The sequence below is a fragment of the Sus scrofa genome, chromosome X (genome assembly GCF_000003025.6).
Source record: "Sus scrofa isolate TJ Tabasco breed Duroc chromosome X, Sscrofa11.1, whole genome shotgun sequence".
NCBI classification, from domain to species: domain Eukaryota; kingdom Metazoa; phylum Chordata; class Mammalia; order Artiodactyla; family Suidae; genus Sus; species Sus scrofa.
Window position 1 is genome coordinate 106,891,274 of NC_010461.5, and position 24,585 is coordinate 106,915,858.

At 44.2% G+C, this 24,585-nt stretch overlaps 1 protein-coding gene across 1 annotated transcript in view; it reads right to left on the reverse strand.

Annotated features, from left to right (window-relative positions):
• The window catches only part of LOC100626097 (fibrous sheath-interacting protein 2-like), a 75,715-nt gene continuing 62,198 nt past the window's right edge, over positions 11,069–24,585 (reverse strand). The window contains 5 exon segments of the mRNA XM_021079868.1: positions 11,069–11,273; positions 14,169–14,235; positions 16,444–16,487; positions 22,747–22,793; positions 23,865–23,977. Of these exon segments, the coding sequence (XP_020935527.1) occupies positions 11,134–11,273; positions 14,169–14,235; positions 16,444–16,487; positions 22,747–22,793; positions 23,865–23,977 (411 nt within the window). The 3' untranslated portion in view covers positions 11,069–11,133.

Below are 24,585 nucleotides of genomic sequence, written 5' to 3' on the forward strand. Positions count from 1 at the left end.
CAAAATGAAGCCCTGTACCCATTAAGCAGCCACTCCTCCTCCTTGCCCCTGGCAACCACCAGTCTGTTTTCCGTGCTTATGGATTTACCTCTTCTGGACATTTCCTGTAAGTGGAATCGTACGTGTCACCTTTTGTGTTTGGTGCCTTTGACTTTGTATAACGTGTCTGAGGTTCACCCATATTGTAGCACATATCAGTACTTCATTCCTCTTTATGGATAATGGCCCATTTTATGGATATTCCATATTTTGTTTACTGATTCTTCAGTGGAGAGACATGTGGGTTGTTTCCGCCTTTTGGCTAACCAGCTCCCTTTTGATGTTCCAGACATACAAGGCTGCTTCTGGGCTTAGTCTTCTTTTCAAGCATCTGCTCTTGCTGAGATGGGTATACTTTGTCAGCTCCATGGTGTGTCTATCTGGTCTGCTTGGTCATTCTTTTTCATTTTGAGAGTCTTTTTTAATCAATCAATCCCTTGTGAGTTTGATAGGAACTAGTTAACAGGCCCCTAATCCCCCTGCTGAATTATTACAATGGAATTTCTGACCCTTTAAGATAGAGGACTAGAACATTAATGGTGAATGCGTTAAGCTAGATTACCTGGTGTGTTAGTATGGGTCCTAGGTTAGGTGTGCAAGAAATTTGTTGGCGGGGGGAGGATTGGGGTATTCCTATTAAAGAAAATGGACAGTGAGCTGTAAGAGTCTGGGAAAGCTGTCAGTATATGATGTAGGTCTAACTTCTGGAAGAGAAAGAGAAGGAAAAGAAGAAAGTTGGGTAGGAAAAGTCTTAGACTACTGTGCGTTCTAAGAAGATTTCAGCAAGACCAATGGTGAGTCCTTGAGGCTAAGTCACCTGTCCTAGGGGTCCTGCTAGATGAGCCTTGGTAAGCAGGAATCCTTGCTTTGGGCCTCTGCTTATGTGTCCATCATGCCACTTGTGTGGTAACCACTAATGAAGGCACATGTACATTGGCCTGGCTGAGTCATTGTGTCTGTTTGGTGTTTCAGTGCCTCTTCCATGGTAGATGCTTTCTAATGGGTGTCAACGTGTGATGCAGAAATCTTCCCACTTTGCCTACTCCCATGTGTCACACCACAGCCTTTGCACCACACCTCTTTGTCTCTGATCTTCCAGATTTTTTCCCTCTAGGCTTCCAACTGGACGGCCAGGCTGTTGGCTGCCGTCCAGGAGTCTGTAGGTATTTAATAAACATTCTCACTTCAGGCCACTTCTTCCCCATCAAGTCAAATGTCCTGCTTGGTGTTCCACCCACTGGAAAAATTTTCCATCTCTACCCTTGAATGTATCTTCAAATGCAGATACCACCCGTTTTCATTTTGTACTTACATACTCAGCTGCTGACCCATCTGTGAACTAAGCTCAAGCTGTTTCCTCCTCCTTCAGCTGGTTATACAGGAATCCCCATATGGCTCTAGGTGTAGAGATATGATAGGGGCGACCACTCTGCATCATTCAGGTGCTTAATAGTGGCACTGATCTCCATCTCCCTGGGATATAATTTTTTAATGTTTTTAACTAAACTATAATTGATTGACAGTGTTGTGCCGATTTCTGCTGTATAGCAAGGTGACCCAGCCATACACACACACACACACACACACACACACACACACACACACACACGTATTCCTTTTCTTATATTCCATCATGGTCTAGGGGATATAATATTTTTGTTTCATGTATCAATTAGGGTTTTATCAGAACCAACAGGGTATACTTACATGTATGTATCCACATATGCCATATATATTGTAGAGTTGGCTTATGTAGTTGCAGGGATTGGTTAGGTAAGTCTGAAATGCATAGGGCAGGCTGGAAGCCTGGAAGCCCTTGGGCAGAACCTATACTGCAGTCTACAGTTGGAATTTCATCTTCAGGGAAAAATCAGTTTTGCTCTTCAGGCCTTCAACTGATCAGATGAGGCCCACCCAGATAATGCAGAATAATCTCCTTTACTTAAAATCAACTGATTGTGGATGGTAACCACATCTGCAAAATACCTTCACAGCAACACCTAGGTTAGTGTTTAATTGACTAATTGGGTCAGCTGGACACAGAAAAGGAAGCACTACAGTTTACTCTCTTGTCTTTGGTGGGGTGGGGGCATTTTCAGAAGTTTCCACTTGGCTTTCCTCCCTGTGACAGCTCCTGCCCTGCAGCCAAGCACGCACATGAGAGATTGCTCACAACCACTAGTTCAATTCCAGTTACACACTTGAGGACTAGGAAGTGAGCACTGAGTAGGTCTGCAGGCCATCTGTATGTCCTGTTTTAGCCAGAACTTCAGTTATTACTTGGCCCTGGAAGCCCCCAGACTAATGGGCCGTGATGGTGCATCGGGTCTCTAAGTATCAGTGTCGATTTTGATCTTGAGTTCAGTATTCCTCAAATATCTGGCTATTTGTTCCCAGTGTGCACACACCCAAGTAAGTGGCTCTAGGTTCCATTGTGGGAAGTACTGGGGGAATTGTCACATACTTGCCATTGTTCTGCCTTCTAGGGTCCCAGCTACCTCCTTCAGATCTGAAGACAGGCTGACAGATACCTGGAAATTGAGCAAGGAATTTGGACATTTTACTGGGGAAACCTCCCTCAACCCCCTGTACCTCCACTCTTTTCCAGCGTGTAGATCTTGAGTGATACCCTTGGCTCTCTGTCTGTATTGCCTCTTAGGACACCATGGTCCATTCACCATCCTGTACACCAGCTGTACCTGTGGGTACAGCTCTCTTGGTTGTCCTTCAGACTGGTTTGTTTTTATATTCATGGCCTGGCTTCTGGTGGATAAACTACTGGGCCCCAGCTCTGCGATGGTGTCTACTGCCATCCCTGGCCTGCAGAGAAGGCCACCTGTGAACCTAGCGAGGCTGGTGCTCCTTTCACAGTGCCTTCCTGATGGCCTTGGTGAATGGGGTGTCCTCTGGGCCCCCCTGAGGAACACTACTCCCGTAGGGTTTTCCACCCTGTGTAACCTCTCCACTCCAGGATGCCTACTTCCCTAGGCCTTTTTCTTTCCTCTCGCCTTTGCCAGGACAGCTCAGGTGTTTCTACTTTGTTTAGTGGTTGCCATCACTTTCTCCAGTCATCTTAAGAGCCACTTTAGTAGAGGAGTCCCCACTGTGGTGCAATGGGTTAATGATCCAGCTTGTCTCTGTGGCAATGCTGGTTCAGCCCCTGGCCTGTTGCAATGGGTTAATGATCCAGTGTTGCTGTAGCTGTAGCGTCGGTTGCAGCTCTGGCAGATTCGATCCCTGGCCCAGGAACTTCCATATGCTGTGGGTATGGCCAAAAAAGAAAAAGAAGCCACCTTAGTAGAGACTTCTTACCTGCTGTTCTATTTGCCAGGGGCTTAAGTCCTCTGTACTGAGAAAGTGCTCCCAAGTCTGAATTCTTGCTTTTCTGGTCCCCTTGATATAGCACCTTTGAAAGCCAAACCCAGCGTTTCCTTGTGCGTCTCAGTACCTACCAGTTAGTTCTTGCTGTTTTTTGGTGTTTACTCTCTTCCTTCATCAGGCCTGGCACTTCCCCAGCCAGGTAGTGCTAGAATTTAATCATTTAATCCTAGTTATCAGTTTGCTAAGTGGGGGTGGGTGAGAAGGAGGGGGGTTGGTGCGTCAGTGGCCTGGTTGGGGGAGCAGTGCAAGCTCTTATTTGGGAAGGGTGGCCCCCATTGCAGTCTGAGGGCTGGTGGCGGGTAGGGTGTCTGGCTAGATGTTCTACCCCATGTTTCAGGGTTCCGGGGTTTTCTAACCATATGAAGTCATGTGGCCTGGACAGCAGCAAAGCAGACTTGCCACATGTTAAATATTGAATATTTGATCTCCCTTGAGTTGTGCAACTGTTATGGCCTCTTTGTTGCTGCGCCGTGTCTGCTCCTGCACTGTGGGAACTAAGGGCCTCTTTGGAAGCTCCGCAGGAGCCCTCAGCTCTCACACTAAGTCTTTAGCTATTTATTAACTGTCATCCATTTCTCATTACCCTGCTGCAGGGTGTCGGTACAACCTAACAGTATCCAGCCATTTCTACTGTCTCTGTCGACCTTGTTCCTCCCTTGTTTTCAAATTACCACACCTGTAAGGCCATTCTCTGTTTTCCCAGGTCACCTCCAGAGAAATCTGTGGCAGTTGGACACACCATGCCCCCCCTGCCCCCCCGCCAGGACAGTGTCCCTTTTGCCCACCAAGCAGTGACTGGAGAGTCTGGGCCCCATTTTACACAGCCTGTCTTCCTGGACCACCCCTGGCATCGTTCGTCATAGTTTGGGTTCTCTGAGAAACAGGTACCAAGATTGGATTAAATACAGAAGATATTTCTCAGGGTGCACACCTGTGGGGGAGAAGGGGAGGGAGAGGAGAGCTGTGGGACTCGATGGTGCAGGAGAGTGAAGGAGGGTGGGTAGAACATTCTTAGGCTTTGTGGTGCAGTTCTAAGGACATTTTGCAGGGCGGATGTGTTTTTTAAGAGAAACAGTCCACCGTGAGCCCTGAGCATGCCTGCCCGTTCTCAGTGAGCATCTTTAAAGCAAAGCTTATCTGTGTCTCTGGATACTGCGCCATTTCTGTAGGGCAAGGTGATCACAGTGTCACTGCCATTTAACTGCTCGCTTCCTGAGGGAGGAGCACGAGTTTGTTTGTTCATTGCTCAAAAAGTCCAGGCCCTTGCCTGTGGTTTCCTCAGCAGTGAGACAACCCCCTGCAGGGGCAGCATCCCTCTGAGCCTGTTGCATTGCCCCGTGGGACTTGGGGACAGGAGAACTGGCAGAACTGAGCTGATACTCAGGCTGTTTGCCATGTGGTCATAAGCTGTCTTGTTCTCCCCCCTGAACGCTCACTGTCTACTTTCTGCAACTGTGAAGTAGTGTCAGGTCTGTTATCCTTTGTGAGGGTGGGCTTGTCCCCCCACCACCCAACAGCATTCTTGACCCAAACAAAGCCTATTAGGGAAGTCCTGTGTCTCGCAGGAATGACCTGTCTTAATATCTCTGCCATACTCTGTGGTTGGCTGAGAGCAGACCATTGGAAGTTTGGCCTTGGTGACAGTTAAGTGATAGTGGGAAATGCAGTAGCGTTGGATTTCAGAGCTCAGCAGCTGTGGCCATCAGTCACTCGTGCTCCCTGCAGTCAGAGATCTGAGAGGCACAAATACACCCTGCACTATGCCCAGCCTGAAACAACCAGCTTACCATTCGTTTAGTTGATCTTTGGCAACAGTGAATGTTTACTTGTTCCTTTCATGGGTTTACTTCACAGAAGACAGTTGCAACTTGGTGGTGGAAAAATCCCCAGTGACCTCAAAGCGAAACAGCCACAGTGAATGAAACGCTCATTAAGAATGCTTTTTAGTTCTTGGCATATCACTATTTCTTTCATGTGGCCTAATTAACACCCTAGTCTGCGAGTCTCTTTTTGCTTTCTCCAACCTATTGGAACATGTATCTAGTAAGTAGCTGTCTTGGCAGTTTATGGACTCATTGAATCCTAAATTGGAAATAATCCTTATCTGGCACAGGACCCGTGAACATGTTTTGAAGCTCTTTGAAAGGAATAACCTGGTCATTGTCTAAACGGTACGCTAGTGAAATGTAAAGTGCTCTGCGCTGTGCTGTTAGGACCAAAGAATAAAGTAAACATTTACTAATGTCTTTTATCTGAAAATGTAAACTTAGAAGACATAATTTGGGTGTGATTATTTGCACTGGAAGGATTTAACCTACCATCCTTCCTTCACTAAATAGGTGGCCCCTGATTTTTGCAAGTGTTACTGGAAACTGTGTCATAAAATCTATGATAAGAACAGCTCATGTTTTTTAGTAGGAAATAATTAATAGTTACATTTGTGATAAGCATTTGGTATTCTATATAAAGTATGACCAATAGCATGTCATCAAAGATACATTGGTTCCAGAGTTCCCGTCGTGGCGCAGTGGTTAACAAATCCGACTAGGAACCATGAGGTGGCGGGTTCGGTCCCTCCCCTTGCTCAGTGGGTTAAGGATCCGGTGTTGCCGTGAGCTGTGGTGTAGGTTGCAGACGCGGCTTGGATCCCAAGTTGCTGTGGCTCTGGTGTAGGCCAGTGGCTACAGCTCCGATTTGACCCCTAGACTGGGAACCTCCATATGCCGCAGGAAGCGGCCCTAGAAAAGGCAAAAAGACAAAAAAAAAAAAAAAAAAAAAAAAAAAGATACATTGTTTCCTAGATGATTTTTTTTTTTTTTTTGTCTTTCTAGGGCTGCACCTGCGGCATATGGAGCTTCCCAGGCTAGGGGTCTAATCAGAGTTATAGCTGCTGGCCTACGCTAGAGCCACAGCAACGTGGGGTCTGAGCCACAACTGCGACCTATGCCACAGCTCATGGCAACGCTGGATCCTTAACCCACTGAGCGAGGTCAGGGATCAAACACACAACCTCATGGTTCCTAGTCAGATTTGTTTCCACTGTGCCATGATGGGAACTCCAGTATTTTTAATAATTCATCTAGGGGAGTTCCCGTTGTGGCACAGCGGAAACAAGTCCATGAGATTGTGGATTCGATCCCCGGCCTCCCTCAGTGGGTTAAGGATCTGGCGTTGCCATGAGCCTCTGGTATAGGTTGCAGATGTGGCTTGTATCCCGAGTTGCTGTGGCTGTGGTGTAGGCCAGAGCTATAGCTCCAATTGGACCCCTAGCCTGGAAACCTCCACATGCTAGGGGTGCAGCCCTAAAAAAAAAAAAAAAAAAGCACAAACCCCCCAAAACTGGAATTATGTGCCAGGTTCTATAAAGGGGCAAAACCATATGACATGTGTTAAGTTACTCTGAGGTGTATGGTTGTTTCCCAGCTATATAGCTATTATAATTCTATGTTTAAGGCCAACGTACTCTCTATAATGAACATCAGTCCAAAATTTGGCTACCTTTTGCCAGCTTAGAATTTAGAAGAGTATCTTGGGGATAATTGGAGATGACCTACCATCGTTAAAGAAGCTGTTCAAAAAAGTGTAAACTGGGAGTTCCCGTTGTGGCTCAGCAATAACGAACCTGACTAGTGTCTATGAGGATGCGGGTTTGATCCCTGGCCTTGCTCAGTGGGTTAAGGATCCAGCGTTGCTGTGAGCTGCGGTGTAGGTTGCAGACGCGATTCGGATCTGGCATAGCAGTGGCTGTAGTATAGGCCAGCGGCTAACAGCTCCAATTTGACTCCTAGCCTGGGAACCTCCATGTGCCACAGGTGTGGCCCTTACAAAAAAAAAAAAGTCTAAATGAATGCTTTCTTTTTTCTCATGCCTCATAAGAAGTTGAGGCTTTTGATATCATTCCATTCACCTTAGGTTATGGTTAGAATTGGTTTAGGCTTTGATGTTGGTGAGGATTGTGATGATGTTTTGCCAAGAGAAAGGCATTTATTGAACTTATCTATGGAACAGAATCAGACTCACAGATTAAAAAGAACAGACTTGTGGTTCCCAAGGGGGAGGGGTGGGGGAGGGCTGGACTGGGAGTTTGGAATTAGCAGATGCAAACTATTATATGTTGAACAGATAAATAAACAACAGGATCCTACTGTATAGCACAGGGAAGTATATACAATATCCTATAATCAACCATAATGGAAAAGTGTATGAAAGGGGATATATATTATATATATTATATAATATATAATATATATAACTGAATCATTTTGCTGTACACCAGAAACTAACACATTGAAAATCAACTATACTTCAATAAAAAATTAAAAAATACATTCTTTCCCAAAGGACCTTGTAACAAAAAAAGCATTTATTAGTAAGCAGCTAACAACAGCAAAAAATTTTCATCATTATTAATTTTATCATTATTAATCTCTAAATTCTCTTTGAATTTTTGTTAGTATACCATATTATAGATAAATCATAAAGTATACTGTTTAATTATTAGAGCACACATCTTATTTGTGTTGATTTTACTTATTTTATATGTGCAGTTCTGTGTGTTTATATTGTCACTATCCTTGACATTTCCAGTGGCTGTATAGCATGGTTTCTTGACAGTACACCATGCTGGTGGCCCACTTGGGTTGTTTAAATTTTTCATCATAATTAGTAATAGTTAATTTTTCATCATAATTCATAGTACTACTATGAACATTTTTATGTAAAGTCTTTTTAACTTTTTTCGTTTTCTATTATTTCCTTGAACCGCATTCCCCAAGGTGGAGTTACCAAGTCCAAAAGTACAGATAGAACCATAGCTTGTCTTACTTATTGTTAGATTACTTTTCAGAAAGATCAAATTTGTGAGACCATCAAGCACCATAAAGTTCAAGTATAATTTTCTCCCTGTATCCTGGGAGACACTGGATTTTTATCACTTTATTCCTTTTTTTTTTCCTGCTCTGAAATGTTATTGTGATACCTTCAGGTTACTATAATTTGCATTTTCTTTCATTGCAAGTGAGGCTGTGCATTTTTACTTTTTAGTGCTTTCATCTTTTCCTTTATATTTAAATGGTTTCATCTCCAAGGACTGTTGACACCAGCTCATACCTCATATATTATTTTTTTTTTCAGCTCATATAGTCTTAATGTGTTTTGGCCAGTGCTCTTTGAACAGCTATGGCAAGTGCCTTTCCTCCCATTCTGGTGCTCACCTTTTGACATTTAGTTCAATAGACAGAAAAATTTTTAAAATAAGGACTGACTTAATTTGAAGCTACAAATGCAGCCATAGAAACAGACCCAAGAATTGACATCAGGATATAGCAGCTGTCAAACAGCATGCTTGCATTCTCTCTGTCCTATTCTCACTTCCCTCCATCTATTCCTCACTCTCTGTTTTCTTTTTGAGGGAGGATGTTCAATTAGACTTCTTTCTAAAGTCATATGATATTACCCTTGTTATCCATAGACTATCTTGGGAAGGATATTTGAGCCATTAGTAATAGAAGAGAGCGCTTCTGGAGAGTAGAGCTGGGTAGCCGCTGAGAGAGGAGGGGGAAGGAGCCTTATTTTGTACCTTTTGTTACTTTTGAATTGCAAACTGAGATTTGTGTTAATTTTTAATAAAATCAATTAAAGCCATATGTAAGATTGGCATTTCTCATTATTGTGGACCTTTAAAAAATAACTTTAAAATTTATACTGTTGCATGTGATAAACTTAAGTATGTAAAGGCAGAAATGAGTGAGTAGATGATGGCAGCCAAATCTGGGTGTATGTGATATTGGGGCAGAACTGCCTGCCATTCTATTCACTAAAGTTCAGTTAACATAACATCTATGGACTGTAGGTATATCATAAAGGAAACTTACTTACTTGCCTAGGAATATTTCCCTTGGCATTTTGGATAAGGCTGAGACCTTCCACTGACCTAAATTCCTCCATAAAGCTGGGGTATGAGAATGACTAGTTGAGTGATCTTCATGTGTGCTGAGTGGAGAGGAGGAGGCCAGACTGGTGGTTTCAGCACCAGAGTGGTATTTCAGTCCCTTAGAAGTACTTTCTAGCCAAGAACTGTTTGAGGCCAGATGGCAGGTGCATGTTCTGATTTGCTGTTTGTTATTCTTTGACTTTGGTGTTCTTGGTGGGGCTTATCCTTTCTCCATTGATTGAGTTTTGGTACGTGCAGGGGCACAGGTGTGACTGGAAACCCTGAGCATCCCTCTGGCCACATTGGTGATTCATGTCTCTCTCTCTCTCTTTTTTTTTTTTTTTTGCTTTTTAGGTCTGTACCTATGGCAGCATATGGAAGTTTCCAGGGTAAGGGTTGAACTGGAGCTGCAGTTGCTGGCCTACGCCACAGCCATAGCAACACTGGATCCAAGCTGCATCTGTGACCTATACCACAGCTCATGGCAATACCGGACCCTTAACCCACTGAGTGAGGCCAAGGATCAAACCCATATCCTCATGGATATACTAGTTAGGTTCTTAACCCACTGAGCCACAATGGAAACTCCTGATTCATGTCTCTTAAAGGGGCCAGGAGGATGTCTAGAGGCTTCAGAGCCCCCCTCCCCGCCCAAGGAGTCAGATGTCTACAGTGCTCTAGGTGTTTGGGGATGGACTTTGGAAATGAACTTCCTGGGAATCCCTCAACATAATATGAAATGGGTGGTGTCCCTGAGGCCATGTACCAATTTGACTTACACTGTCCAATAAGGGAACATGAGGCACTAGCTCCATGTGGCTATTGAAATTAAAATAAATCAATATGAAAAATTGAATTCCTCAATCGTATTAGTGACAATAGCCACATGGGGCTAGTGCCTCCTGTACCAGACTGAGCATTTTCATCATCGTAGAACATGCTATGGGACAGTGCTAGGCTAAATCCTTCAGGCATGGCAGCATTGTACACAGCTGTGTGACCTGAGGGGCAAGGCTTCCTGGTGCTTCCTAGGCCTACCTAATCCTACCAGTCCTTTGAGGATTGCCTCAATTTCAGTTCCTCCAGGAAACTACCCTGACCACCCTGCTCACAGCAATGACTCCTTTCTTTGAATCTGTAGGGTACCTGAAATAAGGGATGGCACGCTATTTTATTGATGTCATACTTTTGCTTCTAAGTTAGTCTCATCTTCCCAGCAAGGCTGCAGGGAGCAGAACTTAAACCCCACACTGCCTGCAAGATGCATCTACACGTGAGGCTCGGCTTCTCTTTTCACCCCAAAATGCTTATCGAAAGCATCTATCAAACCCTCCTTTCCTCCAGCTGCCCATTTTGTGCTTTCTTGGCTCTTATTTTCAGTATTTATAAGGATCAGTGCGTAGCAGTGGTTAACGAATCCGACTAGGAACCATGAGGTTGCGGGTTTGGTCCCTCCCCTTGCTCAGTGGGTTAAGGATCTGGCGTTGCCGTGAGCTGTGGTGTAGGTTGCAGACGCGGCCCGGATCTGGCGTTGCTGTGGCTCTGGCGTAGGCCGGCAGCTACAGCTCCGATTCAACCCCTAGTCTGGGAACCTCCATATGCCGCAGGAAGCGGCCCTAGAAAAGGCAAAAAGACAAAAACAAACAAACAAACAAACAAAAAAAACCAAAAAAAAAAACCAAAAAAGAAAGAATCAGTGCGTAGGACACAATGTCATATTTCAAAAACCATTTATTTTTTGAGGAAGGTCAACATGCTTATTGATGTCAGGTGTAGCAGCCTCAGCTTCTATCTCCATGAGGGGGTGAGGGTGAGGAAGACTTGGGAACATGAGCAGATCTTGAAAACATTTTGGACAGAGCCGATGATACCTTCCTCATCATTTCAGACCCCTGTTTGGATGTATTGGGCTTATCAGAGTCTGTGAACAAACCAAAGAGAAATGTGGTTATTTACCGGGCTTTCTAGTTAAGGCTGTCGGGCTAGGGGATTGATAATTTAGGATTCAGGAAGAAGCATTTATATAATACAGTTTGGTTTTTAAAGTGCTTTCACAGAGTGTCTTTATTTTGCTCCTTCTTTCACCCCTGGGAAGGAAGCAGGAGAAATTCGGTAAGGTCAGATGCTTCGTCTAAGGTCACGTGGGTAGAAAGTGGCCAAATCTGCACTAGGAGCCAGGCTTTTGGATGTGCAGGACAGTGCTGCACCCCCTGCACCATGATGCTTTTTGAGCCTGCTAGGCAGTGCCTTGCCTCCCTCATGCTAGCAGATAACTATCCAAAAATCCTATGAACTAATTCCCCGTGAAAAAGTAACTTTCACCTCTCAACAGTACAAGTGTCCATTTCAAATTGTTCAGTCAAAAGCAGCAGTGCATTAACAAAGGCTATAATTTCTCCCTCACTTTGGGTAAATTTTCAGTTGACTGACCCCAAGTGATCTGTTTGTTGTGTGAGCTATAAAGGACTTGTGTGGTCAGTAAGAGTCTCCATTTAGACCCATTTTTCTGCACCACTTGTTTTGTGCAAAGGGCTCTTAAAGCATATCACAGTTTATGTTAACAAAATGATTGCTGTATCTGCAAGGACAGAAATGAGCATTTATCTATGTTGCTGATGCATCATGACAGATGTCATGAAAAGACACAGGGCAATAAAACGCATACCTTCTTATTTCCAATAAAAGACAAAGTTCTCCTATATCTCTTGCAGTTACCTAGTTTTTATCTTCTCTAGCAGTATAGCCTTGGAAACCTCAAATATCTATGATGAGAACTAAGGTAGCAGATAGCAAATGTACCCCCCAGTAAGGGGGAAAATAGTTTAGCTTTTCAGATTAATAAGGTAGTATTGCAAACGTGCTGATAGTTTAAACGAAATAAGAACAACCTAGAAATAAGTAAGGAAAAAGCCAAAATCTGCAGAGGCAAAGATAAAGACTTGAGAGATCTCATATGAAAAAGCAAGACAAAGACTTAGTTACCGGATTGAGGCATGTACTGTAAGACCATATTCTGAAACTCTCAAGGGGAAAAATAAAGTTTTGCTTTTACAATTTGTGGGATCTTGTTTAAAATGCAGATGCCTGGACACCATTTCCGTGAGACACTGACCGTACAGGCCTGCAAATAACCATCCCGGTGATCCTGGTGCAAGTGGTACCTGAATGACCCTTTGAGATGCTGTCCCTGGTTTGTGGTCCCTAACAGATTCTGCATATGGTTCAAGATTGGTGCTGCCTAGAATAACAGCACACACGAAGCTCATCCCTAGGGGCACAGGGAACCCTTTGGCTAACAAGTCGTACTCCTTTCAAATCAAAACTGCTGAAAAGAAAAATCAAGTCGTAGGTGTGGCATTCACAGTGTATTGGAAGTAGGGGTAGATACTATGTCAAAATGAAGCCAGGTTGGTGAGACCAGCTCTCCTTCAAGACACCCTGATGATGCTTTGATCAGCTTGTGGGCAGCACTGTGGGGTTCACCTGGCTGGCACTGGTCACTCTGAACAGAGAGATCTGCTCAGGGTGTTTATGGCCAAAGTGAATGGGTCATGATGCGTGCCAAATGCTATAGAATGACACTTCACACCATGAACTGATTTAGATTCCCAATAAAACCCTATTTGTAAAAAGCACACTATAAGCTGTAATGGGTATGTCTTGGTCTTGGTCCAGATGTCCTCCTTTCCTTGTGGGTTTTCATAAACAGGCATCAGAGATTTCTAATGAATTATTCTCTATGGGGCTTTTTTTTTTTTTTTTTTTTACCACTTTGAGCATCTTAGCACAAGGTGAGCCATTTGTGCATTTCTTCCTCCATAAGTTCTTACTGGAGCAAAAACATGTTATCTGAATTTACACCTACTACCCAGTGAGTTCCTGTAACGTGCAGAATGCAGGGGTAGGGAGGAGATGTCCCTGTGTCAAACTGTAAGTTAAAGAAAAAGGGGAGTTTCTTCTTCAATTGGACATGCTAGCTGGAAACCTAGGTGGATCTTTTCTATTGCCAATGAACTCTGCAGGCTGTCCTTGGTCACTGGCCAGTTCAGAGATGCAGTTCTGAGATGTAGCCCCTGGCTGGCAGGAGAAGGAATGTGGGTTGAAGCCACAAGACCTTTGAGGTTTGAGCCCTGGCTCAGCCACTTGCTGGCTGCACAGCGTGAGGCAAGTCATTCGCTTCCATTTTCTTCTCTGTGATAAATGGGACTTAAGACTTGCCAAGGGAGCATGGGGTGATAAGCTCTTTCACCTTAGTGACTATTACCTTGTCAATACAATGGAGAGGAGGCTTCATAGGGTACATATGAGAATGCCTGGTACAGCTGATACCTAATAAACACTACTTGCAGTACCTGTCACCCCTCTGCTGTGAGGTTCAAGTCAGAGAACTGCAGTCTCTATACATAGTAATATTATTCCAACCTAATACTGGTGGTGGGTGGGGGTGCTGCAAGGCAGGAGCCACTCACTGCAGGGGGGTGAATGATCAAAATTCCTATATTCAAAATGACATAATTGAGGAGTTCCTGTCATGGCTCAGTGGTTAGCGAACCCGACTAGCATCCATGAGGATGCGGGTTCGATCCCTGGCCTCGCTCAGTGGGTTAAGGATCTGGTGTTGCTGTGAGCTGTGGTGTAGGTCGCAGACGTGGCTCAGATCCTGTGTTGCTGTGGCTCTGGTGTAGGCTGGTGGCTACAGCTTCGATTCAACTCCCCTAGCCTGGGAACTTCCATATGCCACCGGTGCGGCCCTAAAAGACAAAAAAAAAAAAGACATAATTCAGAACTTTATTATAAAATGGCAAATATGCTGTACCTGAAATGCCATCATTTGAAGAATGTAGGCTGGCCAGGGCACTTTCGCGTTGATAGAGGGTGACAAACTGCCAAGACAAAGATGAAATACTAGCTTAAGCCTCTGCCCTTGGACAGTGAACATGAGAAACACCTGGAAACCTCAAGGGATGGAGTGCAACCATTGTAGCACCGTACACAGTAATCTCAGTGCTCTGCGGTCTCAAGGAGTTATTTTCTGGGACTTGGCTCTTCTCAGACATGACTTCTCATAATCCTTGCCAATTATGACACCCAAGATTGGCCCCAGACTTGGACAAGAGCTGCTCTTGTAGGATAATTTCAGGGGCTCAAGTGTCCTGGGTCACAAAACATGCTAGCCATGCTGCACCCTCCCTCCTGGAGCTGGGAGTAAACAAAACATTTTAGACCCTTCTCTGAGTGAAGATAATGGCCTTAGGGAGAGAAGGATGAAGGGGAGGTCCATTTTACTCTCCCAATCTCCTTTTAAATAATTCTTAACAATTGGGAGATGTGGAGCAAGAAAGTGATGGCTAGGGTTGCAGGAGACTGGACATGGTAGGGCAGAGAAGGTGGCTCGGATGCTGGCTTTGCTGTGTGGACTTCCCATCACCTCCTGGAATGAAGAGGCAGCGTGATCGCTGAAGGGCCCCAAATAGGCTGGGGGAGGTGGCTGAAGGGTAGCTATTCCTTGCTGGTGGCAGTTAAAAAGGAAGTGGCAATGAAGCAAGGCCCCTATGCATGCCGCCTGAGAGAAGCCTGCTTCATCCTGATGGTGCGCAGAGCAGAGTCATTATCATGAAAGTTTTGGATTTGAGGCAGTTTATGGATGAAGACACTGCAAAATAGGATACTTAAAGGGATAACTTAGGGCAAGGACAGTCCAAGGAACTGGTTCTCAACCCTGGCTGCACAACAGAACCATCTGGAGAAATATTAAAAATAAGCATGCTTGGACTCCGTCCCAGTTGGACAGGAATCCCAGGGGGTGGGCAAGCATTGGCCTCTTCGGAGTTGCCCAGGTGACTTCGGCACAGCCAGCTTGAGAATTCCTTTTCTAAAGGAAGGAGGAGGACAAGCAGGTGCTACTAAATAGCCAGACACGGTAGTTTAAGTCAGTAGCCCTTAACACTGGCTTACAGTGTTAAGGGTCACTGGCTTAAAATCAGCCAGGAAGCTTTTAGGCCCAGGCTGCAACTCAGGCCAACTGAATCAGAATCTTTGGGGGTGGGCCCCGGGCATCGGTGGTTGTTAAAAGCTTGCCAGATGATTCTGAGGTGCAGCCAGCATTGAGAGCCTCTGCTCTGTAGTAGATCCCAAATAGGGCTGTCCATCAGATTCATGATAAGAGGTGCTGGGGGACTCCTGACAGAGATGAAATCGGGTTCTGATGGCTAAGGCTGTTAGTTCAACAAAGTTTGCTGGGCATCTACTTTATTTCAGTCCTGCGTTAGGTGCTGAGCATACAGCTATGAACAAAACAGACAAAACACTTGCCATCATGAAGCTTATGTTCAAGGGAACATAGAGTCTGCTGGAGGATGAAGGCAGGGATATCTGTCTGCTTTGTTCACTGCGGAACCTCCAGCTCCTGGCACATAGTAGGCACTTGATAAATATTTGATAAATAAATGATTAAATGGTGACCCGAGCCCTGTGAAGAAAAATAAAGCAGGATAGGGGGATTGTGTGTGTGTGTGTATGTGTGTGTACACATGTTGGGGCAGTTAAAGTGAACGAAGAGGAAAGCAATGGTGATAGAAAACAGAGAGGAGGACCTAGTTGGGGGTTCCCTAGGAGGGCCGGAGGGGAAAGGTATTTCCTGGGATCACACTAAGGAGTTGGCCAGGTTTCTGGAAAGCTGCCTACAAAGGGTAGCTTGCAAAGAAGTTGGAAGCAGCACTCATTGCCCTCAAGCAGTGCCCCTTTCTCTTGGAAGCTTCTGTTCCCTCACTGCCCTCATCAGGCCCTTCGCCTGGGCCTACCTGGGCGTGCGCTGGGACTCACTCCTCTTCAGCCCTTCTCCAGAGGCTGCCAGAACAGAGCTAATTGTCTTGAGATACTGACTGAGGGGCTTATTCTGTGCACTTCCACAAGGACAGTGATTTAAACCAGGGCTCAGCCTGGCTGGGAGAGATTTGGATGTGGGGCAGTGTGAAGGAGGGAGTCCTTGCTGATGCCTCTCAGAGCATACCACAGCCCCACCGAAGGCAGCCCCTCATGTCTCTCAGGGTGCTGCCAGCTCACGCCGAGGGGGGCCAGTGAAACATACTTACCTTAACACTGCTTGATTTCTCCAGATCCAGACAGTCAAAACTTTCTGGGATCAAAACACAACATTAGAAAACAGTTATTTCAGAGACATGCACACATTTTGGCACAAAAATAATGTCAACAATTTCATCAGAGAATCACAGAAACTAGGCAGACTGGAAAAGCTGAAAGAGGTGAGATCCCCCAATTCTGGGCTCAGGCCTCATCTCTCCTCAGAAACAGGGATGATGGAGTGTGCCGTGTGGGAGGGGCACCGGCCAGGACAGGAGAGGCAGGCGCTGCAACTGGCACAACCAGCCAAACTCTGTGGGCCTCTTTGCCCATCTGTAAAATGAGAAACTAGACTGTGGGTGATTTCTGAGGACCCCACCAGCTCTCTGCTTGAAGATCGTTTTTTAAAAAATGTTGAATGACAAAAAGACAAAAAAAAAAAAAAAAAGGGAGTTCCCGTCGTGGCGCAGTGGTTAACCAATCCGACTAGGAACCATGAGGTTGCGGGTTCGGTCCCTGCCCTTGCTCAGTGGGTTAACAATCCGGCATTGCCGTGAGCTGTGGTGTAGGTTGCAGACGCGGCTCGGATCCCGCGTTGCGGTGGCTCTGGCGTAGGCCGGTGGCTGCAGCTCCGATTCAGCCCCTAGCCTGGGAACCTCCATATGCTGCGGGAGCGGCCCAAGAAATAGCAACAACAACAACAACAACAACAACAACAAAAAGACGAAAAAAAAATGTTGAATGAGGATGCCAGCTAAAGGAATGCTAGATGAAGTCAGCCATACAATGAGACACCAACATCCAATGCTTTCACTGACATGTGGAATCTGAAAAAAGGACAGACGGAACTTCTTTGCAGAACAGATGCTGACTCACAGACATTGAAAAACTTATGGTCTCCAGAGGAGACAGTTTGGGGGGTGGGGGGATGTGCTTGGGCTATGGGATGGAAATCCTGTGAAATTGGGTTGTGATGATCATTATACAACTACAGATGTGATAAATTCATTTGAGTAATTAAAAAAAAAAAAGGAATGCTAGAAAGGAAGGTGCCGGTCTCAGGAAATAGTTACTTCCTGTGAAAATCAGGAGAGGGTGAGGTCCCACCTTGAGTTCCAGGAGACCTCAGTGATTGAATTTGGCCCAAGGAAGTAGAAGTGGTCCCAAGAGAGAAGTTTCAGAAAGACCCATAGCTAGGGAGGCAGCTAGCAGTTAAAAGAGCATTGGACTTGTGTGGAGTCAGAAAAAGTGAATTTGAGTCTGACCTTCACTACTTAGAGCTCAATGAACACTAGCAAGTTACTTCTAACTTCTGTTTCCTCATATATACGTACAGTGGAGATGTGACTACTTTCTTACAAGAGGACCAAATGAAATACATGTATGTATTTGCTATGCATTTTATATGTATATAATCATAAAGGACCAAGGGAGTTCCCATTATGGCTCAGCGGAAACAAATCTGACTAGTATCCATGAGGACACAGGTTGGTTCCCTGGCCTCGCTCAGTGGATTAAGGATCTGGCATTGCCGTGAACTGTGGTGTAGGTTGCAGATGTGGTTCAGATCCCCCATTGTTATGGCTGTGGTGTAGGTCGGCAGCTGCAGCTCCGATTAGACCCCTGGCCTGGGAACCTTCATATGTCATGGGTGTAGCCCTAAAAAGACAAAAAAAAAAATTATAAAGGACCAAGATGAGAGGACTCTCTCTGGATTACCCTTTGGGCCAGGGGTTCTAGAAGGAAATATAGTAAAACCACAGTTACCTTGAATGTGTAGGAGATACCATTGGTTGAATTATCTGATGAAATTGGTTAAGCAACATCCGGTACATTTTATTCCTGGTTGCTAGCTGTTCTAAAGTGTCTGAATGTACTTCCCTCCCTTAGGAAGTCTTGTGGTACTGCACATATTTGAATTGATTTTTTTATTGGGGAATGTGTGCCCACAGTATGCAGATGTTCCCAGGCCAGGGGTCAAACCAAAGCCACAGCAGTGACAACACCAAATCCTTAACCACTAGGCCACCAGAGCACTCTTTGAATTGATTTTTTAAAAATTATTGGGGCATTTGGGTTTATCAGGGCCATCACTACAAATATCAATTTTTAAGTTCTGGGCTAAATGCACAGCAACCCTTCTGGATATATCTAGGACATTGTTTTGATAAAAAAGGCACAGAAAAAACTCCAGGTATTTGAGAGTTCTAGATAATCAGAATCAAGTTGAGATTATTGTTCATTCTGTGAAACTAATAATTTATATCACCAGCTCTGAACTCCCCACTGAATTCTAGACCTAAGTATCCAACTGCTTATGTAATTTATTCCATTCAATATCCAATGGCCTCTCAACCTCACATGCCTGAAGAGAATTCTTATCCCCAGTCCCCTCCCTGCCTTTGTTCTTCTCCGAGTCTTTCCTGTTTCACCAAATGACACCACAAGCCACTTGGTTGCTCAAACCAAAACTGTAGGAATCATCCTTGTTCTTCTATTTTCCTCACTCCCAATATCCAGTCCATCAGTAGGTCCTGCTAACTTTACCTTCAAAATATATTCTGGGAGTTCCCGTCATGGTGCAGCAGAAAGGAATCCGACTAGGAACCATGAGGTTGTAGGTTCGATCCCTGGCCTCGCTCAGTGGGTTAAGGATCCAGTGTTGCCGTGAGCTGTGGTGTAGGTTGCAGACATGGCTTGGATCCTGCATTGATGTGGCTGTGACGTAGGCTGGCAGCTATACCTCCGATTAGACCCATAGCCTGGGAACCTCCATATGCTGTGGAAGCGGCCCTAAAAAGCAAAAAAAAAAAAAAAAAAAAAAAAAAAAAGCAAAATATATTCTGAATCTGTTCACTGCTTACCACCTGCTCTTCTCCTAGTCTAAGTCTCAATCATTTCTGGGTCGGATTATTGTGAGAGCCTCCTAACTGGTCTCCCTGCTTTAACCCTATCATTACTCAGTTCATTCTCTGAGCAGTAGCTACAGGGATTTTAAAAATTCATAATTTAGAATATGTCATTTCTTTGCTTAAAAATCCTCCATAGGGAGTTCCCGTCGTGGCGCAGTGGTTAACGAATCCGACTAGGAACCATGAGGTTGCGGGTTCGGTCCCTGCCCTTGCTCAGTGGGTTAACGATCCGGCGTTGCCGTGAGCTGTGGTGTAGATTACAGACGCGGCTCGGATCCCGAGTTGCTGTGGCTCTGGCGTAGGCCGGTGGCTACAGCTCCGATTCAACCCCTAGCCTGGGAACCTCCATATGCCGCGGGAGCGGCCCAAGAAATAGCAACAATAACAACAACAACAACCAAAAAGACAAAAGACAAAAAAAAAAAAAATCCTCCATAGGAGTTCCCGCTGTGGGGCAGTGGGTTAAGAGTCTGACTGCAGCAGCTTGGGTCACTGTGAAGGTGTGAGTCTGATCCCTGGCCCAGCACAGTGGGTTAAAGAATATGGTGTTGCCGCAGCTGTGGTGTAGGTCACAGCTGTGGCTCAGATTCAATCCTGGGCCCACTAATTTCCATATGCTGCAAGTGTGGCCATTAAAAAAAAAAAAATCCCCCACAGGCGTCCCACTACAACCGGAAAAGTGATCTATGCTCCTTTCCGTAGGCTGTGTTGGACACTAACATGATCTAACCCCTAGCTATCTGTCTGACATCATCTCATACCACTTTTTTTTGCCCAGCAGACCCCAGGAACTGGCTGTATTCCTTTTCTAATATGCCAAGCTCATCCCATCCTAGGGTTTTCGCACTTACTGTACCCTGTGTGTGGGATCCCTGCTTCCATATCTTCTTGTGGCTGCTTCCTTCTTGTCATTAAGGTCTGATGTTTCTAGACTTCTTGAACTGAAGTAATCTAGCCAGTCACTCTCTATCATGTGGGCTCTTTTAAAGTTTTTTTTTTTTCATATTCATTCATGAATTCCACAAATATTTACTGAGTATCCACTACATTCCTCTTTTCTGGGTATGTGGGTACACAGTGAACATACAAAAATCCCTGCCCTCATAGAACTCACTTCTAGGAGAGGGAAATAGTCAATAAGAAAAAAATATTTAATCTTTTAGTTGGTATAAGTACTAGGTAGAAAACTAAAACAGGGAGTTCTGGGTGGCACTGGGGTTGTAATTTTTTTTCTTTTTAGGGCCACACCCATGGCATATAGAAGTTCCCAGGTTAGGGGTTGAATTGGAGCTACAGCTGCTGGCCTAGACCACAGCCACAGCAATGCCGGATCCTTAACCCACTGAGCAGAGCCAGGGATCAAACCTGTATCTTCATGTATACTAGTCGGATTCATTATCGCTGAGCCCCAATAGGGTTGCAATTTTAAAGAAGGTGTTCAGGGAACGTTTGACTTAGAAGATGATATTTGATAAAAGACGTGAAGAAGGTAAGGAGTGAGCTACATCTGGGAGAAGAATGTAGTGGGCAACCCAGCAAGTGCAAAAGCCCTGAGAAAGGAGAACGCCTCCCGTGTTCATGTGGCTGGAGTGGCGTGATTAAGAGGGATCAAAAGGAAGAGAGGTCAGGGCAGGGGAAAGTGGTATCCAGACCACATAGGGCCTTGTAAGCCATTGTAAAGACCCTGGCTTTTATCTTAAGTGAGATGGGAAGTACTTATTTCTATCTAGAATTATTGTCTTTATACCACCCTCTCAATTAGAATCAAGGTGAGAACTTTGTCTCTTACTCACAGCTGTTATGTCCAGAACTTAGAATAGTATCTAGCACAAAGAACATGCTCAGTGAATCTTTGTTGAATGTGAATGAATGAATGAACTGGACAGGTGCCTTATTACCAAAGGATGTAGAAACTAAGTGTCTCAGTGCAATGAAATGGAAGAAAACAATGATACTGAATTCAGGTTTAGGAGACTTGGGATCTATATTCTGACTCACTGTAGGACCTTGGACAAATCACTTCCCTACCCTGAATCTCAGTCTCTTCAGCTTCAAAATGAAGTTATACTAGCTGTTTTATAGCTCTAATAGCTTATGATTCCATATTACAGGAAACACACCAGTGCTATATCATCCTATGACTATATCCTGTTTATGGAATTCTGGCAAACTTACCTCCATTATGTGGTTCATCTTTTAATGAATGTTATTTCCACTTACAAGTGGAGAGGATAGCTTTCTTGAGTAACTTCTTGAGTGGGTGCAGGCTTGAAATAATCAAGGCCAACTCTAGCTCTGTGGTTTTAAGTTTTAAGGCCATATTTATAGTAAACATGATACTCCTACCTCTAGGCCAGTGTTGTTATTGTTAGAACCACATTGATCCTTTGAGGTATAAAAGAATAAACCCAAAGCTTTTTAATAGGTAGTTCCTGTTGTGGCTCAGTGGTAAAAAAGCCAACTAGTATCCATGAGGATGTGGGTTCAATCCCTGCCTCACTCGGTGGGTTAAGTATCCCGCATTGCCGTGAGCTGTGGTATAGGTTGCAGACACGGCTTGGCTCTTGTGTTGCCATGGCTGTGGTGTAGGCTGGTGGCTACAGCTCTGATTTGACCCCTAGCCTGGGAACTTCCACATGCTGCGGGTGCAAAAAAAAAAAAAAAAAAAAAAAAAAAAAAAAAAAAAAAGACAAAAGACAAAAAAAAAAAAAGGTTTTTAATATATTTTACTAGGGCTAAGAATTGTTATACAAAGCAAGCATACACTCTTAAAGAGATGATTAAATCCTAGTAGCATGGGCTCAGTCCACAAATAAATATGATTAACCCTTATTTCCTGGATATTTCCTACAGGAGCATGGTAAATTGTGAACTCATAATTACATCATATACTTTACACCAAAATTATTATTATTATTATTATTTCTTGTCTTTTGTTGTTGTTTTTGCTATTTCTTGGGCCGCTCCGAGGCATATGGAGGTTCCCAGGCTAGGGGTTGAATCGGAGCTGTAGCCACCGGCCTACGCCAGAGCCACAGCAACGCGGGATCCGAGCCGCGTCTGCAACCTACACCACAGCTCACGGCAACGCCGGATCGTTAACCCACTGAGCAAGGGCAGGGACCGAACCCGCAACCTCATGGTTCCTGGTTGGATTCGTTAACCACTGCGCCACGACAGGAACTCCACACCAAAATTATTAATGACTCTTCTTAGTGTTTCAGAAAAAGCAAACTAGTTAGCTCATGTTAACTAGTTAACTGACCCAGTACTCTACCGATGTAGATCAACCAACTAGAAAACCCAGTATTAACTTCAGGTTTGACAACAGGAAAATTCATCAATGCAATGAAAAAGTGTCTTTTAAAACACTACAGAAATTAAGAAAAAAATTAATCCAACCTTCTGTAATTTTGGCACTTGGATCTGAGGGATGCTCTTCATTGCCACTAAAAAAAGATAAAAGACATTTCATTTTCTTTGTTTTATATGCATGAATACTAGTTAAAGGACAGTCTGTCAGTCATTATTCATATAGATGCAAACCTGGAATGGTGTGTTTCTGAGTTCTCAAATCAAATAAAATTACTACTGCATTGACTTTATTTGGTTTCATATGTTCCTCCTCTTATGCAAGGATACAAGTAATTGAGATTTGCCTGCATTACTAATTATGTATGTTAAAACAATCAGAGGGGAGATAGGGTTGGCCACTCCTAGTGGGCCAGGAGTGGATGTTCTAAAATGGCATTGGGTCAGAAAAACACCTTAATTTCAAAGTGTCAGGTGGAAAGGAATATAGTTATAACAAGGTGGATTTTTCTCCATATATCCTCTTTCTCTCATGACACAAAGTGCTACTGTTTCTAGACTGAATATTCTTATAAACACAAGAACAATTTTAGACATGTTTTGGCTATTCTAGAAAAAGTGTTAATCAGACTTCAAGCCTGCAGTGTACTTTGTTCCTCTCTGTCCCCTATAGATACCGCATAGTCCACCCTTTCTCTTATAATCTTCTCCAACCTGGATGGTCTTATTTAAATCTTATCCATCCTTTAAGGTCCAACTCAAACTCCACTGCTTTTGAGACTTCTTCCTTGAATATTCCAACTTTTATACTCTTCTCTCCATTCTTGGGATCCTTCTGACAGTGCCACACTGTTGAGCCCTAGAAACTCCTTTAGGCAGGCCTAATAATTAGTGTGGGGATTACTGACACAGGACCCATCTCCCAGGTTCCAGAACCTAACACATTAGTTAAATCTCACCATATTACAGATCACCATACCAGAAAGCAGGTCCCAGGAGAAGGAACTAGAGGCCAGATAAATAGGAATAGAGAGAAGATGGGAAGGGCCATTTGTGGGAAGTAACCACAGAGGGAAAGAAGTAAGGGAAAGCTGAAGGGCTAAACACTGGTTTCCTCACAGATTTACTTGAGAGGCCCATTCCCCCATCACCATAATCATTCAGGTGTCTATTTCCTTAGCCAACTAGTATTGCTTCAACTAACTTACCTAGAAAATGAAGGGAGATCCTCTTCATTGTATGAGCATGAACTCATAACTCTGTGTATGAAGTAATGTGTTGGTTCAGTGCTAGATTTCATTTCTATTCCCTGGAAAAGTACAAGTCAGGTAATATACAAAAGAGAATCTACAATAAATCAAGTGAAATATACTATACTGTTTCTTTAGTTATCCAGATAGCTAGCATTTCTGACCAGGCACACTTTGGTCATGAAATTTCACATGGCTTCCCAGTAAAGAAATAGATCCCAATAAATAGATCAGAGTTTGCATTAAGGCTGTTGACCTAATGAGCTCCCGAACTGGCCAGAGTTGTATCTCTCTGTTTTTTTTTCTCTGGTTCACTGCAGCTTCTTGGGTTGGGAAGTCACTGCAAATGGATAATCCAGGGAATTGTCTTACTAGGAAATTCTAAATCATACAATTTGGGGCAGGGGTAGGGCCAACCCAAGAGGTCACTGAAGCCCAGATCATCACTACAACCAGGGCAAGAACTTTCCGTCAAAGTGATAGTGGAGTTTATGGGACAGGAGGAATATTCAACATGTTCTGCTATGTTTTAATAGGCTGGATAAGTAATTTTTAAGGAAAGAGTTGGTTAAGTAACTTGCCCAAAGGTCACATAGCTACTAAGTGGCAAAGCCAGAATTCAAACCCAGATAGTTATTTGTATGAATCTTTTTACTCTCCTCCAGCCCAACTTCTGGTT